This window comes from Myotis yumanensis, unplaced genomic scaffold (assembly GCF_028538775.1).
Source record: "Myotis yumanensis isolate MYYU_CA2020_CCGP unplaced genomic scaffold, mMyoYum1.0.hap1 SCAF_19, whole genome shotgun sequence".
NCBI classification, from domain to species: Eukaryota; Metazoa; Chordata; class Mammalia; order Chiroptera; family Vespertilionidae; genus Myotis; species Myotis yumanensis.
The window spans coordinates 27,665,967-27,683,129 of record NW_027223770.1 but is presented as its reverse complement, the minus strand read 5'-3'; the positions used below and the strand labels follow the sequence as shown (position 1 = coordinate 27,683,129).

Genomic DNA, 17,163 nt, shown 5'->3' with positions numbered 1-17,163 from the left:
CCGAGACTCTGTTCCTATCGCCAGGTTGGCGTGTCCCCACGGTCCCGTGTTCCAGGCGGGGAAGCTGAGGCCCCGAGTGGCCGGGACACGGACCGAGGGGCCCAGCTGGTCCACCCGGGACTTGAGCCCAGGCAGCCGGCTCTGAAGGCAGCGCCCCCGGCTGTGCTTCCCACGGATGAATGGCTGTCACGGGGACATGGCGGGCTCCTGCCGTCCCCACGGCCCAGCCCGCCTCCTGCCTGCGGAGCCGGCGCCCCTTCCGAGAAAGCACGCGAGCACGCGGCACGGTGGCGCACACGTGTTTATTGCACTGCCTCCCGGGGCACCTTCCCCTACAGGCGTGTGATCAGAAGGAAAGGGATTCGGCGAAGTCCTTCATTGCGCTCCGTGTAAAGGACACGAAGTGGACACAAGCGCTCAGCGGAAGAGGAAGAACACGACACCGCCAACCTTGGGCCGGGGCGCACTGGCCGGAGGGTCACCATCTCCGACCCGAGGAGCGAGGCGTCCACCGCTCGGGGCACCCGCAGGAGGGACAGCTGGCTCGCCAAGCGCCCGCGCACCAGACAGTTCACCTGAGACATTAACCCGTTCGGTCCATGAAATAACGTCAGATGCAGCCGGGGGCCCACTCCCTCCGCGGAGGGACCGCCTGCTCCGGGCCGCGCCCACCAGGAACGGTGAGTCCCCTCCACCGCCAGGAGGCGCACGCGGTCGGCCGCCGGGTCCTGGCAACCAGCGGACAGACCGGCCGGAGGACCAGCGGCCGGAGCTGGAGGTGCAGATCCGCACCTGAACAGCGCGGAGCGGGCCGCGGGGGAGGCCGAGGGGGGGGCTGCGGGCCGAGCACGTGCGCACGGACACCCCTCCACACTCACTGCCACGCCCAGCCCGCGCCCCGGCCTCCAGGGCAGGTCCACGTACTGGCGCGGGCAGACCAGGTCCTCCCGGATGGAGGGCAGGTTCCTCCCCAGCCCCCAGCCCCTAGCCCCCAGCCGGGTGCCCATCCCCAGGAGCGGAGCCGCGGGTCTGGGCCACGTCCTGGACCCCAGCCTTACAGCGCCGGCCGCCGCGGGTGCTGGGGGCGCCGCGGGTGCCGGGGGCGCGCGCATGGCTGGGCCGCGCTCAGAAGCCCTGCAGCTCGGGCACGTGGCGGTACAGCTCCAGGGTCTCAGGGTTGGAGAAGGCGCCGCGGTGGTCCACGGCCTTCCCCGCGATGACCTGCTTCACAGCCACTTCCACCTTCTTGCCGTTGAGGGTGTACTGCGGGCGGAGGGGACAGGCGGTTAACCCCCAGGGGGAGGAGCCCCTCGCTCCGCCCACCCCGCGCCTCCCACCGGAGACCAGCCCCAGCCCTCAGCCCAGGGCCCGCACGACGGCGAGCTTTGCGCGCGTCCGAGCTCCCGCAGAAGGACCGGGCTGGCCGTGGGAGCTGGTCACCGGACCCCCCACCAGCCGACAAAACCAGCGTGGATGTCATGGGAGCCGCCGCCGCCTCCTGGTCAGGGGCGGCCCACAGTCACCGAGAGCCGAGGGAGGGGAGCACGCCCGAGCTGTGGGCACACACACCCCTGCGTCACCAAACGGAAAGGAACGTGTGCGCCCCGTTCAAACAGGAGCGAGTCCGCAGTGAACACGGGGCGGGGACGGGGCAGCAGCTCAGAGGCGCAGCGCCACCTGCTGGCCGCGGGGAACAGCTGCTCCGCAGGCCGCTGGTCTGTGACTTCAGGCAGCTGTGTACACACACATGCACACACATGCACACACATGCACACACGTTCACACATGCGCACACGCGTGCACACACACGTACACAGCACTTCCCTCTCTCAGCTGACAGATCCCTGGTGCTGTGATCCGACCCCACTCACACACATGGGGGGGGGGGTGCACGGACAGCGCTCAGGCCCCTAAATAGACGCAGGTCATTGCCAGGCGGAACCTAGAATGAACCGGCCGGGGCGGCGCTTCGGCAGCTGGAGTGAACCTCACAGGAATTCCGAGAACCCGCTAAAACCGCGTGGGGAACGTGGGAAAAGCCGGTGGAGGGGGGGGTGCGGGGGGGTGCAGGGCTGGGCCTGCTTGCTCTCTGAACGGGGGCGTCTAGCAGAAGGTGCTTTGTGGTGCGATTTAGGAAGGGTTAAAAAAGGGGGGTGGCAGGGGAAAAGGGACTTGTTGCCAGGCAACAGGGACAAGCTATATATAAAGCCCGAGCCAGCCTGGCCCTGAGTCCCCAAGCGCGTGGGCCCCCGGGAGGTGCCAGTGCGCCGGCGGCCGCCGCCAGGGGCCAGGGGCCGGGGGCGGGGGCAGGCCCGCCGGGGCGTACGCACCGGGATGCCCTTGGTCTCCAGGATGAGGCTGGGCACGTGCCGGGCGGACAGGCCGCTGCGGATGGCGTCGCGGATGCGCTGCACCAGGGCGGGCCGGAAGGCGTGGCCCGCCGCCATGCGCAGGAAGAGCACCACGCGCTCCTCGCCGTCCTGGTTGTGCTGCGGGACGCACAGGCTGTCGCTCACCTCCTCGAAGGCCTCCACTGCGAGACGGGGACCAGGCTTCAGACACGTGGCCTCTGCCGGCCCGGCCCCCGGGGAGAGGCGCAGGGGAGGCTGGGCCCTTCTCCCAGCCCTCCCGGCGGTAGCCCTGGGGGTGCGGGGACAGGTGGACAATCACCCCACCGGGGAGACAGCGCCCCCTTAAGCTGGACGGTCTCCGAGGAAGAGGCATGTGCGGCCCTGACTTTCCAGATTACATTTTTTTAAGGAGGCTTGTCCGGGCCAGTGTTTCTCAGTGGTTAGAGCCTCGGCCCAGGCACTGGAGGGTCACGGGGTCGATTCCCGGTCAAGGGCATGTACCTGGGTTGCAGGTTCCATTTCTGGCTCCAGCCGGGCCATGCAGGCGGCAACCAATCCATGTGTCTCTCTCACATCAATGTTTTTCTCTCTCCCCCTCCCTTTCACTCTCTCTAAAAAAATTAATGGAAAAAATATCCTCAGGTGAGGATTAACAAAAAATAAATTTAAATTTAAAAAATTTAAAACCCAGACAGCATGGCTCAGTGGTTGAACCAGGAGGTAACGATTCGATTCCCGGTCAGGGCTCATGCCCGGGTTGCGGACTCCATCCCCAGTGGGGGGCGTGCAGCTGTAAGGCCCAGGGGCCCACCCTGTATTTGGCGCCCTGTGTGGTGCTGTGTGACCTTCAGCACTCACGCAACCTCTCTGTGCTCTGTACCTTCACTCGCAAGGAGCAGGCACAGGTAACGAACCTCACACAGCTCACCAGGAGCAGGGCAGCGACAGGACGGGGCCGGGCCGGGGACCCCTAAAGAGCCCCCTCCTGAGGTCCTGGGAGCTGCAAGCGACCGGGACGAGGTACATCCCGGGAAGGACACGCTCATCCGTGCCCAACTCACAGCGGGAGGCGTGGGGCCAGAGGGGAGGTCGTGGGAAAGCCGACCTCCAGGCTCCCCGCAGGACACCCTCCCTCCTGAGGGACTTGAGGACAACTCTGGAGAGGGAGCACCTACCGATGTTGTAGATCTCCGAGCTGCCGAAGCGCACTCCGTTGGGGTTGAGCGTGCCGTCGCTGGGGAGAGAGACGCGGGCATGAACGCAGAGTGGCTCCTGAGCGAGCCATGTCCCGGAGGGGCCCCCGCGTGGTGGGCACCCCTTTCCACACAGCCGGCCACGGAAGGCTCGAGTGCCCTCTTCTGATCCCAACCAGCCCTCCCTCCCTCTCTCTCCCCTAAACTCAGAGCCAGGTACCGAGGCAGCCCCCTCGTGTGGACACCCTGTCCCCTCACTGCACCTCCCCGTGCAGGGTCCCTCCCGCTGTGGGGGCCCCAGGACCCACGAGCCCCGACCGGGAGAGCTGCCGCCTGTGACGGTCACCGGCTGTGCCTCTGGTGCGGGCCTCTCCCTACGCCCCCACCACCTCCCACCCCCACCCCCAGCTCCCAGCCCAGGAAGGTGAGCCAGGCCCGTGGGAAGCTGACACAGGCGGCGGCCTCGGGAAGAGGGGCTCCAGGGAAGGGGGGCGACCAGACCCTCACCTGCGGCCCAGCATGATGATGCCCCCCGTCTTGGGGTTGATCTTGCAGTAGTCGCCATGCGCCCAGACACCTGCGGCGGCAGAGGCGCTCGGTCACCCCAGGGGAAGGGGTCACCCCAGGAGCCCGGCCGGAAACCGCATGGTATGGGGTGGGGGTGGGGGTGGGACAGGGCAAGGGTGCCTGTCACCTGCCTGTTCTGATTCTCCACGTGTGGTTTATGCCCAATCAGATTCCCTCTAGAGCAAGCATGTCAAAGTCAAAGGCTAACACGGGCCTAACAAACGAGGCATGCGGCCCGCGGGCGCGAGTTTGACATGCTTGCTCTAGAGCAGTGATGGCGAACGTATGACACGCGTGTCAGAGGTGACACACGAACTCATTCTTTGGGTTGATTTTTCTTTGTTAAATGGCATTTAAATATATAAAATAAATATCAAAAATATAAGTCTTTGTTTACTATGGTTGCAAAGATCAAAAAATTTCTATATGTAACACGGCACCAGAGTTAAGTTAGGGTTTTTCAAAATGCTGACACGCTGAGCTCAAAAGGTTCGCCAACACTGGGCTAGAGTCTGCAGGAAGCAAGAGCTTCGCACAAACAGCCCTGGACAGACGGCCGCTGAGGTCCCAGTCTACCGCCGCTGGCCCAGTGCACTAAGAGCAGCGGGCGGCAGAGCTTAAACCAGCCCCTCCTGCTCAGGGCAAGGTGCCCGCGAGGTGTGCGTCTGTGCGGGTGGCCGGCGGCCCGAACCATTCCGCCCAGAAAGCCCTGCCCGACATCTCTGTGGGGACTGGGGGACGGGGTGTGAGACCGAAGGCAGAGGCCCAGGCAGCCGGGCCCCCTCGCAGGAGCCCTGTCTCTGAGCGAGCGAGCGAGCCTCCCGCCTCCCGCCTCCCGCAGGCCATCGTGTGGCTGGTGCCACGTGGGGCCGCGGGGCTCTGGGCACAGACGTGGTTAAGATGAGGCTGAGCCCCAATTCCCGCGCATAGGACGCTTCACGCCGAAGGGACGAGGTGCCCCCCAGAGTTCGCGTCCGCCCCCGGGTGCCAGGAGCTGCGTGGGTGCGGCCTCTCTGGGCTTCGGGCGGGGCGGGAGGTGGGGGAGCTGTCGGGGGTAGGGGCACGGGGAGGGGACGTCCGGAATTGGACCCACAGGCCCGCCTACCGGGGAACTTGGAGAAGTAGGCCTTGCGGTACTTGCTGCCCGCCTCGTCGTTCCAGAAGTGCGTGGGCTGGCAGGGGAAGGGCCGGGTGCACACCAGCTCGCCGCTCTCGCCCCAGACGGCCCTGCCTGGGGGAGGGGAGGGGAGGTCAGCGAGGACACGCCCGCCGGCACCGAGCCGACCGCCCCGCGCACTCCCACGTCACCCCTCACACCCCGTCCCCGCAGACGGCTGCACCGTACCTGCCTCGTCCCAGGCCTCCACGGCCATGCCCAGGTTGCGGGCCTGGATCTCGCCTCTGTAGACGGGGAGAGAGACGTTCTGGCCCATGAAGCAGGAGATGATGTCGGTGCCGCCTGCGACAGCGAGAGACGGATTCCAAGTCAGAAAATGGAGACCAAGTGTTTGTTTCTCACGAGTGACCAACGGGGAGGGAGGCCCCACAGCACAGCCCCGCTCCTCCCCGTGAGCACGGCGACGGCCCGGCTGCCCGGCGGGGCTCAGTGGACTAGCGGCGGCCCAGGAACCAGGAGGTCCCGGTTCGGTTCCGGTCAGGGCAGAGGCCCGGTTGCGGGCTCCATCCCCAGTGGGGGGCGTGCAGGAGGCAGCCGATCCATGATTCTCTCTCATCATGGATGTTTCTCTCTCCTTCTTCCTTCCTGTCTCTGACATCAATACAAGTATATATATATATATATATTTAAATACTGGAAAGTTCTAGACAGACTGGGCCACTTCACGGGAGAAATGGAGAGGAGACCGAGGCCGAGGCGCAGGCCTCCGGTGTCTGGGTGACTCTCCGACCGTCTCCCTGCGGGAGGGGAGCCTAAATGAACCGCCTCTCGGGCTCCCGCGGGAAGTGAGACTCAGGCTCACAGGAAACGGGTGCTTCGCCTGTCAGATCCACCTGCAGGCGCCGCGGGGCCAGAGGGCGTGCGCAGGCTCCTGGGGACCAGCCTGGTCGGGCGCCCACCCCGCTGAGCCCTGCAGGACCCCAGCCCCCCAGCCCCCCGGCCCCGGCCCCCCCCGGCCTCCAGCCCCCACAGCCGCACCTGAGATGGAGCCCAGCAGGACGCTGCTCTTGATGCACGTGTACACGTACTCGTAGCTCTGTGCTTTGAGGGGGGAGCCCGTGGACAGGATAGTGTGCAGTGTCTGCAGACTGTGCGTTTCCGCTGCGCGAAGAAGCAGAGAGGTGAAACCCCGCCTGCACCTGCGGGCTGGCTTCCCTGGGGGAAGTGGGGGGGTGGAGAGGGAGGGGGAGGGCGGCCTCCCTGGGGGAAGTGGGGGGGTGGAGCGGGAGGGGGAGGGCGGCCTCCCTGGCTGGCCGTCAGGGGCTCACCTGGCTTCAGGTCTCTCTCCTCCAGCACCGACAGCCACTTGGCCCCGGTCCCCAGGATGGTGATGCTGGGGCACAGGAGAGAAAGGGGTCACCCCGAGCTCCTCGAGGTTCCTCCCCCGAGGGGCCCGCCTCCCATCCGTGTGCCCAACCCGGCTGAACGGACACTCAGTTCCCGGGACGTGATTAACCTTTCGGTCTCGTTAGGGAGGAGCCTCGCTGGCTGAGACCAGGAGCCAAATGTCAGGATTTAAATATTGCCCGGGCCGCGGCGTGATATTTGAAATGTTAATGGCCGAGGGTTTAAAAATGCCAGCGGCCGGTTTGCCCTCCGTGCACAGACTCAGCTCAGCTAATGAGGACGGTCCAGAGCGCGGCTGACCTCGGGCTGGGCGGTGAGCGCGGAGCCGGAAGCAAAGGAATCGCTAGGGAGGCGGCCTGACAGTTCCCGACAGGAACCAGGAGGAGGGGCTTAGAGGGGGGCGGGGCCACCTCCTACCGGGAGGAGGGGCTTAGAGGGGCGGGGCCACCTCCTAGCGGGAGGAGGGGCTTAGAGGGGCGGGGCCACCTCCTAGCGGGAGGAGGGGCTTAGAGGGGCGGGGCCACCTCCTAGCGGGAGGAGGGGCTTAGAGGGGCGGGGTCGCCTCCTACCGGGAGGAGGGGCTTAGAGGGGCAGGGGCCACCTCCTACTGGGGGGAAAAGCTTAGAGAGGGGCGGGGCCACCACCTCCTACAGGGAGGAGGGGCGGGGCCACCTCCTAGCGGGAGGAGGGGCTTAGAGGGGCGGGGCCACCTCCTAGCGGGAGGAGGGGCTTAGAGGGGCGGGGTCGCCTCCTACCGGGAGGAGGGGCTTAGAGGGGCGGGGCCACCTCCTACCGGGAGGAGGGGCTTAGAGGGGGGCGGGGTGCCTCCTCCTTCCAGGTTTCACAACCCCAGGGACCAGGAGGGCAGGACGCTCCTCTTAACTGGCTTCAACTCTGCTCCTGAGATCCCACTGCGCCCAGCCCAGAGCCGCCAGGCAGGGCAGAGCAAGCTGAGCCCACGGGTGAGGGTCCCGGCCAGCGGGTGTGTGTGCGAGGGGGGGGTGTGTGGGGGGGGGGGGTGTCAGCTCACCCGAGCCTGTCCACCAGGTCCCAGAGCACATTGGGCGTGGGCACCAGCGGGGAGCCGTCGTACAGGACCAGCGCGGCGCCCGTGGCCAACGCGGACACCATCCAGTTCCACATCATCCAGCCCACCTGTGGCGGACAGACAGACAGACAGACAGATGGCGCGGGTCAGCCACCTCTGTGGGTGGTTCCAGGGCACACGCTCAGCGAGAGGCCCGAGATCTGCGGGCGGCGGGCCGGGGCCGAGGCGAGGCCAGGACACAGGCATGGCGGGTGGCACCGGAGGCCGCACTCCCTCGCTCCCGGGACGCGGACAGGGGGCCCGGCTCCCGGGCGTGGGGGCAGCTGTGCCTGGTCCCCAAACCCGGGTCCCCAGCTGTGGCTGTAACTGGGCGAGCCACCTGCACACACGTCTTACTGCTGCCCTAACAGCCACAGACCTCCCGGCCCAAAACACCATTCATTATCCAGACCCAGGGGCCCTGAGGCCAACGTCAGGGTGTGGGCAAGGCTGCCTCCTGCCGGAGGCTCAGGGGAAGCGCAGCGGCGAGCGGGTGGCCAGGGGAGGCCGCTCCACCTGCAGCCCAGGGGGTGGGTGCGGCTCACTACTGACACCTGCGCCCAGGGAGGCCAAGAGGTCAGGAGACCAAAGCTGAGCCCAAAGCCGCGGGGGACGGGCACCCCTCTGAGCACAGACCCCACTGTGTCTCCCGGAGCCACGGCCCACTCACCCCCTGCCGCTCCCCCACAGCCCGCTCGCCCCCGGCCGCTCCCGCTCACCCCCGGCCGCTCCCGCTCACCGTGGTGTAATAGAGGAGGATGTCGCTGCTGCTCATGTCGCCGTGAAGAATGTGCTCCTTCAGGTGCTGGATGAGGGTGCCCTGGGGGGGAGACCACGTGAGCGCCGCAGAGGCGGGGGCAGGAGCACTGGGGGCAGGAACGGGGGTGGGGGTGTAAGGACAAGGGCTATGAGCAGGTCTAACCCAGATGCTGGGAGGCACTGGAAAGCCAGGTGTGCAGGGAGCTGCCAGGTGCCCACAAGCAGGCCAGGGGCAACAGGAGAAGTGGCTGCGGGCCTGGAGCCATGTGCCCACCACCGTGGTGCCGCCCGCCCAGCCCGGGCACAGCAGCTCCCCACGCAGGCTCAATCCCAGATGTCCAGGAGGATGGGGTGAGGTGGGAGGACGGGGTCAGTGGGAGGACGGGGTGAGGTGGGAGGACGGGGTGCGGTGGGAAGATGGGGTGCGGTGGGAGGACGGGGTGCGGTGGGAGGACAGGGAGCCCTACCCCCGCGGAGTGCACCATGCACTTGGGCGCGCCGGTGGTGCCCGAGGAGAACATGATGAACAGCGGGTGGCTGAAGGGCAGCTGCTCGAACTCCAGCTGGGGCGCCTGGTCCCCTTTCCCGGTCGCCAGGAAGTCATCCAGGAACACGCTGCGGGCGAGGCCGGGGTCACACAGTGACACGCCCTCCGCCCCACGCAGCCCTCGCTCCCTCCGGTCCAGCCAGGCGGGGCCAGGGCCTGGGCTCCTGGGAAACCAACCTTCCTTCCGGAGGGGAAGCCAGGGAGGGGAGAAGCCGCGCCTCCCAACCTCGGGGACCTGGGGGCAGCCGGGGGCACAGGTGACCATTTCTAGCTGCTAACAGAGCCGACAGCGGCGGGCTGGCTCTTTCCTAAAGCGCTGCAACAGCCCAGCCGCCCAGGCTCAGTGGGTGAGCGGGACCCAGGAACCAGGAGGTCGGGGTTCAATTCCCGGTCGGGGCGCAGGCCCGGGTTGCGGGCTCCATCCCCAGTGGGGGGCGTGCAGGAGGCAGCCGATCTGTGATTCTCTCTTCTCATGGATGTTTCTCTCTCTCCCTCTCCCTTCCTCTCTGAAATCAATAAAAATACTTTAAAATAAATAATAACAACAATAATAATAATAAAGTGCTTCTACAGATACCACTGTGGAGACGGGGCTCTGAGCGCCACCTTGTGGCTGCTGGACAGGGGAGCTGCTGAGGGAGGCTGAGAGGTGCTTCGGGCAGAGCCTGGGCGCCCGCCTCCCACACGCACCCCTTGCACAGGCGCCCATCCAGTCGCTGCGTCCAGAGAAACGCCTTTCTCCCCCGCGGTCTGCGGTGCATGGCCCACCGCGAGGCCGACTCACCTGTTGGGGACCTTGGAGATGTCCACCTCCTCCCGGGGGGCGACGTACGGGATCACCACCACCTTCTCCAGGTCCGGCAGTCCTGCGGAGGGGACAACAGTGACAGGCACTGGCCCGTCGGGCGCAGCATCTGGCGCGGGGTCCATAGGGTTCTTGTTCGTTTAATATGTTTTTATTGACTCAGAGAGGAAGGAAGAGGGAGAGAGAGAGAAACATCCATGATGAGAGAGTCATGGGTCGGCTGTCTCCTGCACGCCCCCCACTGGGGATCAAGCCCGCAACCCAGGCACATGCCCTGACTGGGAATCGAACCGAGACCTCCTGGTTCATAGATCGATGCTCAACCCCTGAGCCACGCTGGCCAGGCCACAGGGAGTTGTTTGCAGCTTGCAGAGGCCTCGGTGAGTCCTGGGGGCTCCCGTCTCTGCGCTCCCCCACACAGGCCAGCTCAGACCCCACCCCCCCAGGCCAGCTCAGACCCCAACCCCCAGGCCAGCTCAGACCCCGCCCCCTGCCCTGGCCCCCCTCAGACCCCGCCCCCCAGGCCAGCTGAGCCCCCGCCGCACCTTTCACCACCTGCTGCAGCTTGTCCAGGTGGCCGTGCACCTTGCCGTTGTACACCACGGCCTCCACGGAGAAGATGAGCTTCGGCTGGATTTGGGAAAACCGGTCCAGGACACCCTGAGGGGAGGGGAGGGTAGAGGCGGGTCACCCCGGGTGCCCCCTCGGCAGCCCCGGGGCCACGACCACGCCCCAGGCCGCACACAGCTCCCAACTTCCTCCCCACTGGGTCCCAGAAGGTTCCAGTTTGACTCAGTAAACCCCAGTCCCCCAGTCACTGCAGCCAACGTGACCGGCCCCGCAGGTGGGTCAGCGCCGTCCCCAGGAAGCGGCCGAGCTGCCTTCTCGCCCAGAGGCCTCCTCTCCCCGCTGTGCTGAGGCGCCCAGGGACCCGGCCCCAGCTTCCCGAGTGGACCCCGCTGGCCCCAAGCGGCTCGCGTGGCCACACAGAGGGCCCTGGGGACCGGGCTGCACACCCCAGGCACACATGGGCCCAGGGATCCTCCCTCCCATGGGGACCCCGACTCACGTTCACCCCGAAGTCGGGGGATGTGGCGCTCCAGATGGCGCCGATGCTCGCTGCGGCCAGCATGGCCTCCACGGCGTGCTCGCTGTTGGGCAGGTACCCTGCAGGGGGGGCGGGAGAGACCGTGGGCTCGGGGCTTTCTGGGCAGACACTGAGCAGGGCCCCCAGCCGGTCCTGCCACCGAAACGGGCGGACAGGGCCTGGCCCCTGATGGCTGACCTGCGATAAGGCTGCCGGCTCTCCGCCCGCTTGGCAAACACAGCCGAGTGCCCACGGCTCGCCCCAGAGAGGCACACCCAGGCCCCTCCCTCTGCCTCGGTCTCTCCCCGAAACACTCACCCACGACCCGGTCTCCCTTCCTCACGCCCATTTTCCGCATGGCGGCCGCGAACAAGGCCACCTGCTGCCGCAGCTCCTCAAAGGTCACCTTCACGATCTCCTCCCTGCCCTCCCCTGGGAGAGAAAAAGGACGGTAGCGCCGGCCGCGTGGCTCCGTGGCTGAGCGGCGCCCTAGGAGCCAGGGGGTCAGGGTTCGATTCCCGGTCAGGGCACAGGCAGGACTGCAGGCTCCATCCCCAGTGGGGGGCGTGCAGGAGGCGGCCGATCCATGATTCTCTCTCATCATTAATGTTTCTCTCTCTCCCTCTCCCTTCTTCTCTGAAAACAATAAAAATATGTTAAAAAGAAAAGATCTGGAAGCGGACAGGGGTGACGGCTTCACGGCCTGTGACTGTGCTGACACCCACTCAGGCCCACACGCCATGGGGTGATTCTGTAAACGGGCTCCTGTGCTGGCACCTGAGTGACACCCCCAGGAGGGAGGGAGTAGGGGGAGCGGGGACGAGGGCGTGGGTCCCGGGACTCACTGGCCACGTAGAGGGCGACCTTGTCGTTCTCCCGGTGCCGCAGCAGGTTCTCCGCGTAGTTCAGACGGCTGCCCGCGAACCACTCGGGGACGTCCGCCACCCCTTTGGAGGGATCCACCACCTACAGGGAGCGACGGGGAGCAGGCATGCAGGGCGAATGAAGAACCAAGACACCTCGTCCCAGGAAGCCCAGGGCCTCCTATCCCCCCTTTTACAGACGAAACCCTGAACTGGCCTCAACTAGGAAGTTGGGGCTTCCGCCTTCTCCCCACACAAAATAGAGTGAGCCCGGTCGGTGTGGCTCAGTGGCTGAGCGTGGGCCTATGAACCAGGGGGCCACGGTTCAATTCCCGGTCAGGGCACAGGCCCGGGTTGCAGGCTCCATCCCCAGCGGGGCGAGGGGTGCAGGAGGCAGCCGATCAAGGGTTCTCTCTCATCACGGATGCCTCTCTCCCTCTCTGAAGTCAGTAACAATATATTGTTTAAAAAAAAAAAGAAGGAAAGAAAGAGAGAAAGAGAGAAAGGCCAAAAATGACCACTTCACTTTGGAACAGAACCATAAAGATGACACATGACAAGAACCCCCCTTACCTCGTCATACATGCGCGAAGACACGATGCCGCTGAACGTCCAGAATTCGGCCCAGAAGTCTGCATAGGACTCCACTGACCACTGGTACAGGTCGTGGTAATTTCCTGGAAATAACGTCAAAGGGCACAGGGCTCAATGAACCTCAGAAGCAAAGTCTGAGCAGTTGCGTAGCAGACGGGCCCCCCTGAGGAACCCCGGGCACCTCCGGGCGGTCCCCGGGTGTCCAGGGAGGCCGGCCAGGCGGAGGGGATCTTGATTTCTGCTGAGGCAAACCCACCCCCGCTGGTCCCCACAGGGCACAGAGCCAATGAGGAGCGGTTGCGTGTCTGAGCCGGCAGCACGCCTACGACCAGGGACCCCGGAGCCACAAGGCCGGGGGTCCAATCCGGACTTGACCACTGATCAGCTGTGGACCTCAGGCCAGTTACTTCCGCCCACGCCCTGCCTCGGTTTCCCCCTCTGTGAGAGGGAGGTGACAAATAGCAGCCTCTCCTCACAGGGCACCGTGGCAGGGGGACAGGAAAGGCTCACTGCCGTGTGAAGTCAGCCCGCCCAGCGGGACTCAGTGATTGAGCATCGACCTATGAACCAGGAGGTCAAGGTTGGATTTGAGGTCAAGGTTCCATTCCCGGTCAGGGCACAGGCACAGGTTGCCGGCTTGATCCCCAGTGTGGGGGGTGCAGGAGGCAGCCGATCAATGGTTCTCTCTCATCATGGATGTTTCTCTCTCTCTCCTTTCCTCTCTGAAATCAATAAAAACATATTCACAAAAAAAAAAAACAGTGCTCACCCAATATTAACTCTCATGAACACCCGCCGCCTGCTCAGCCCCGTAGGCATCTGGGTTTGCAAGCCCTGCGTTCCCTCTGCCCACTCTCCCTGTCCACTCGCAGGATTCTGACCAGCCTGCACCTTCAAACCTCAGCAGAGATTTTGTCGGCCCTGGGAAGGGGCACCCCAATAGTCCTGGGGTGCAGTGAGGCACCGGGGGGTGGGCCGCGCTGCCCCGGCTGCTGATACCCCGGAGCATGGCTATTTTTGCATGAGCTTCCCACCCCCAACTGCACTCAAACTATTTGAGAACAGGGACGCGGCCTGCTACGGGCTGGCACTGTCCCAGCCGCTGGCCACAGCTGGCGTGTACAGAAAGGCACTTGGCACAGGCGTTCCGAAGAGCATGTACCCCAAAGCCGCGGCCCTCCCCTCATGAGAGGGCGGCCCATGTGGCAGGTCTGGTGGGGCCCACGGAAGGGCCTGGCATCGCCCGCCACCACGCCCGCTGGCCGGGCTGCAGGCTGCCCCTGAGGGTCTGCCTGGGGGGCAGGGGTCCTCAGTGAGCTCTGCTGGGAGCAGTGACAAGAACTGACCTACCCCCCTGCCCGCGTGGCTCAGGGGTTGAGTGTCAGTCTACGAACCAGGAGGTCAGGGTTCGATTCCCAAACAGGGCACAGGCCTGGGTTGCAGGTTCGATCCCCAGGGGAGGGCCTGCAGGAGGCAGCCGACCCATGATTCTCTCTCCTCATTGATGTTTCTCTCTCTCTCCCTCTCCCTTCCCCCCATAAATCAATAAAAATATATTTTAGAAAAAGAAGAAGACCCCGCCATGCTCTGCAGGCCTGCACGGGGCCAGGTGCACCATCTGCAGGTCCACGGTCAGCGAGGAGCCTCTGGGCCGAGGAGTGACCAGTCAGACCTGCTTCCCGGCGGCTCTGGCAGCGCCAGCGGGCCCTGCGCGGGAGTGCTGAGCGCGGGACGGAAGGCAGGAAGCAGGCGGACCAGCCAGGGGTGGAGGTGGAGGAAGAGGAAGCGGCCCAGGAGGTGCACGGGGTGGAGGGGGATGGGAGAGGCGGCAGAGCAGGTGGACACCCCGTGCAAGCCCGGGGGACAGGTGATGCTGACTGAGGAAGACGGGTGCAGCCCGCCCAGGGGAAGAGGGAGGAGAAGCCAGGAGGAGCTGAAAACCCCAGAAGGGGGGCGGGGGGGGGGGGGGAGAGGGTGGTCAGTGTGGTGTGGGACAAGCCAGCAGGAGCTGGGGGGACACAGGCAAGGAGGCCTCCTCCCAGCCCACACCCCCCCCCCCAGATGGCTGGGGTGCAGCTGGAAGGAGGCCCTTCCAGGGCTCCTTGAGGCTGGGAGCCTGAGCAGAGGGGAGGGGTTCGCCCCAACCCCAAAGGCAGGCTCCCACCTGACCCTCCTCCTCCTGGGCGCCCTGCAAGTCCTCGCTGGCCTTCTGGCAGGGTCAGCCTGGGGTGGGGTGGGGGTACCAGGGGGCAGCACAGGGTACTGAGAGCAGGCAAGCGACCCCACAAACAGGGGGAAGAGCTGCCAGGAGGAAAGGGAGCCTCAGGCTGCAGCGCAAGACCCCAGGGCGCCCCTCAGCCCACAAGCAGTAACCTCGGAGCAGGGGACCCCCCTGTGGACTGAGGGGTCCCCAGGCCAGAGGGGAGACCCTCCCAGGGAGAGGACGCCCCACACGCAGGGAGAAGCTGCAGGCAGGAGTCCAGCGCCCAGAACGTGGGGAGGTGACGCCTCGCGCAGACAAGGGGGCCACCCCCACAGTGCGAGGCGCCGCACACCCTGGAGAGGGACCCCAGTCCAGCGGCTCCTCCAACCCCCAGGAGGGGGAACCCGGACATCGGGGGCCCTTCGAATGACTAGGGGAGGCTCTGAGAGCAACGCCCGGAAAAGGGGCGTCCCGGGCCCCAGGAAGCGGGCCCCTGAGTCGGGGGGGCTCCCCCCCCCCCCCCCCCCGGGCTGCCGGCTGCACTCACCCAGCACCAGGCCGCAGGAGACGCCCACGGTCTCCCGGAAGCGATCCATCTGCGTCTTCTTCTTGCTGTCGGGCTCCCACATCACCCGGCACCCCACGATCTCGTTGGACATGGCTGCGGGGGGCGGGGGGCGGCGGGGCGCGGGCAGGCGGCGGCGGCGCGAGCGGCTCGGCGGGGCGCTGGACTGAGCCTGGCGCAGCCGCCCACCACGCGGCACCCGGCGCGCCCGGCCCGCGCGGACCCGCCCATCGGAGGCCCCGCCCACCGTGACCACGCCCCCTCCCGCGTGTAACCTTCCGCGGGTGCAGCGCCTCGCAAAGGAGTCCCCGCGCCCACGCGGCGGGTGGGGCAGCGCAGGCGCGTTGGACCCGGGCTCCCCGCGCGCACCTGAGGCTGGAGGCGGTTCAAGCAGCTGGGAGAGCCAGGAGCCAGGAGCCCGTGGATTGTCAGGGGTTCAGTCATTCGCTCTTTTATTTTTAATATATATTTTTATTGATTTGAGAGAGAGAGAGAGAGAGAGAGAGAGAGAGAAACATCAATGAAGAGAGAGAATCATGGACCCGCTGCCGCCTGCGCGCCCCACGCTGGGGATGGAGCCCGCAACCCGGGCCTGTGCCCTGATGGGGAATCAAACCCTGACCTCCTGGTTCATAGGTCGATGCTCAACCATTGGGCCACACGGACTAGGGTCTGGCCGCTTTTTTTTTTCTTTTTTCTTTTAATTGAGCATTTGATAAAGTGGGATGAGGCTCTGCTGTCCTGGGAATGAATAGGCCCTGGTGTAATTAAATAAAATACATTTTTGCCCTGACTGGTTTGGCTCAGTGGATGGAGCGTCGGCCTGCGGACTGAAGGGTCCCGGGTTCGATTCAGGTCAAGGGCATGTACCTCGGTTGTGGGCACATCCCCACGAGGGGGTGTGCAGGAGGCAGCTGGTCGATGGTTCTCTCTCATCGATGTTTCTAGCTCTCTATCCCTCTCCCTTCCTCTCTGTAAAAAATCAATAAAATATATTCTGAAAAAAATACATTTTCATTCATCTTAGTGACTCACGCACAGCAAATCAGAAAGAAGCTGCATGTGAAAACGTGTTCTCTGATGAACCTTAATGGGTCCGGGGGAACTTACAAGTATTGGGAAACACTGCATTTTCAGGTGAAGGAACCGGTGTCAGTGAATGCCGCTGCCTCCGCCGTCCCGCAGTGAGGACACTGCAATCCAGGCCAGACTTGCCCCTGAGGAGAACGGTCCGAGGCAGAGAAAGCAGGGAATGACGGGGAGTTATTAAAGCAAACTTTGGGGGCCGGTGGCTGTCACCCCCCGGGGCTGGCGAGGCACCACAGTCAGAAGTGGGGTGAGCGCCAAGAAGCCTGTGCCATTGTCGCTAAGTGGGTGCAGGACAACTGAACACCCCCAGGGATCAACATGACCCAATTTAAAGACCCACTCGCCGGAGCCAATCACAGTGCTCCTTTTCCTCCTTAGCCAAGGACTGGCCCGCGCGGTATACTCGGTATACTCGTGAGAGCAAAGGGGAGCGGGGATGGGGGTGGGGAGCGGGGATGGGGGTGGAGGCACCTAGACCTTCCCGCTGAGCTGCCCCGGCAGCTGGGCTTCTGGTTGAATAAACAGCACCTGTCATCATGGTTTAAGTCACTGGGCTGTGGAGGTGTCATAACTTTTGCCGAGAGCATCCTAACAGTGGCCAAAGGTCATCTCACTTGCCTTCCCCCAACTCCCCGCTCCCAGGGCTTCTCCTCCCTTTGTTTTTTTGTTTTGTTTTTTAATGTATCTTTATTGATTTCAGAGAGGAAGGGAGAGGGACAGAGAGCTAGAAACATCGATGATGAGAGAGAAACATCGATCAGCCGCCTCCTGCACACCCCCTCGTGGGGATGTGCCCACAACCGAGGTACATGCCCTTGACCGGAATCGAACCTGGGACCCTGCAGTCCGCAGGCCGACGCTCCATCCACTGAGCCAAACTGGTTAGGGCTTCTCTGCCCTTTGGTACATTCATCGCCCACCTGATCCGA

General features: G+C 64.9%; 1 protein-coding gene across 2 annotated transcripts; it reads right to left on the bottom strand.

Annotated features, from left to right (window-relative positions):
* Positions 1-287: 287 nt before the first annotated feature.
* Positions 288-15,344, bottom strand: AACS (acetoacetyl-CoA synthetase). Of its 2 annotated transcripts, XM_070399962.1 has the most exons (18): positions 15,128-15,342; positions 12,357-12,460; positions 11,766-11,886; positions 11,239-11,352; positions 10,903-11,000; positions 10,379-10,493; positions 9,813-9,894; positions 8,949-9,096; positions 8,462-8,542; positions 7,666-7,790; positions 6,557-6,621; positions 6,267-6,389; positions 5,457-5,570; positions 5,217-5,342; positions 4,052-4,121; positions 3,527-3,585; positions 2,331-2,533; positions 288-1,263 (listed from the first exon to the last, which is right to left on the bottom strand). In XM_070399962.1, the coding sequence occupies exons 1-18, from the start codon at positions 15,237-15,239 to the stop codon at positions 1,126-1,128; spliced, it is 1,998 nt and encodes a 665-aa protein (XP_070256063.1). In that variant the 5' UTR covers positions 15,240-15,342; the 3' UTR covers positions 288-1,125. The 2 variants fall into 2 exon arrangements, with proteins under 2 accessions (XP_070256063.1, XP_070256064.1); XM_070399963.1 differs by lacking the exons at positions 2,331-2,533; positions 6,267-6,389; positions 6,557-6,621; positions 7,666-7,790 and having other exon boundaries at positions 15,128-15,344.
* Between the last annotated feature and the right edge of the window lie 1,819 nt (positions 15,345-17,163).

Coding starts and splice junctions, on each gene's coding strand:
- AACS (XM_070399962.1), bottom strand. CDS start 15,239: ATGTCCAACGAGATCGTGGGGTGCCGGGTGATGTGGGAGCCCGACAGC. Junction 10,494..10,902: donor CCCCCGACTTCGGGGTGAAC/GTGAGTCGGGGT, acceptor CCCTCCCCTCAG/GGTGTCCTGGACCGGTTTTC. Junction 7,791..8,461: donor TCCTCCTCTATTACACCACG/GTGAGCGGGAGC, acceptor TGTCCGCCACAG/GTGGGCTGGATGATGTGGAA.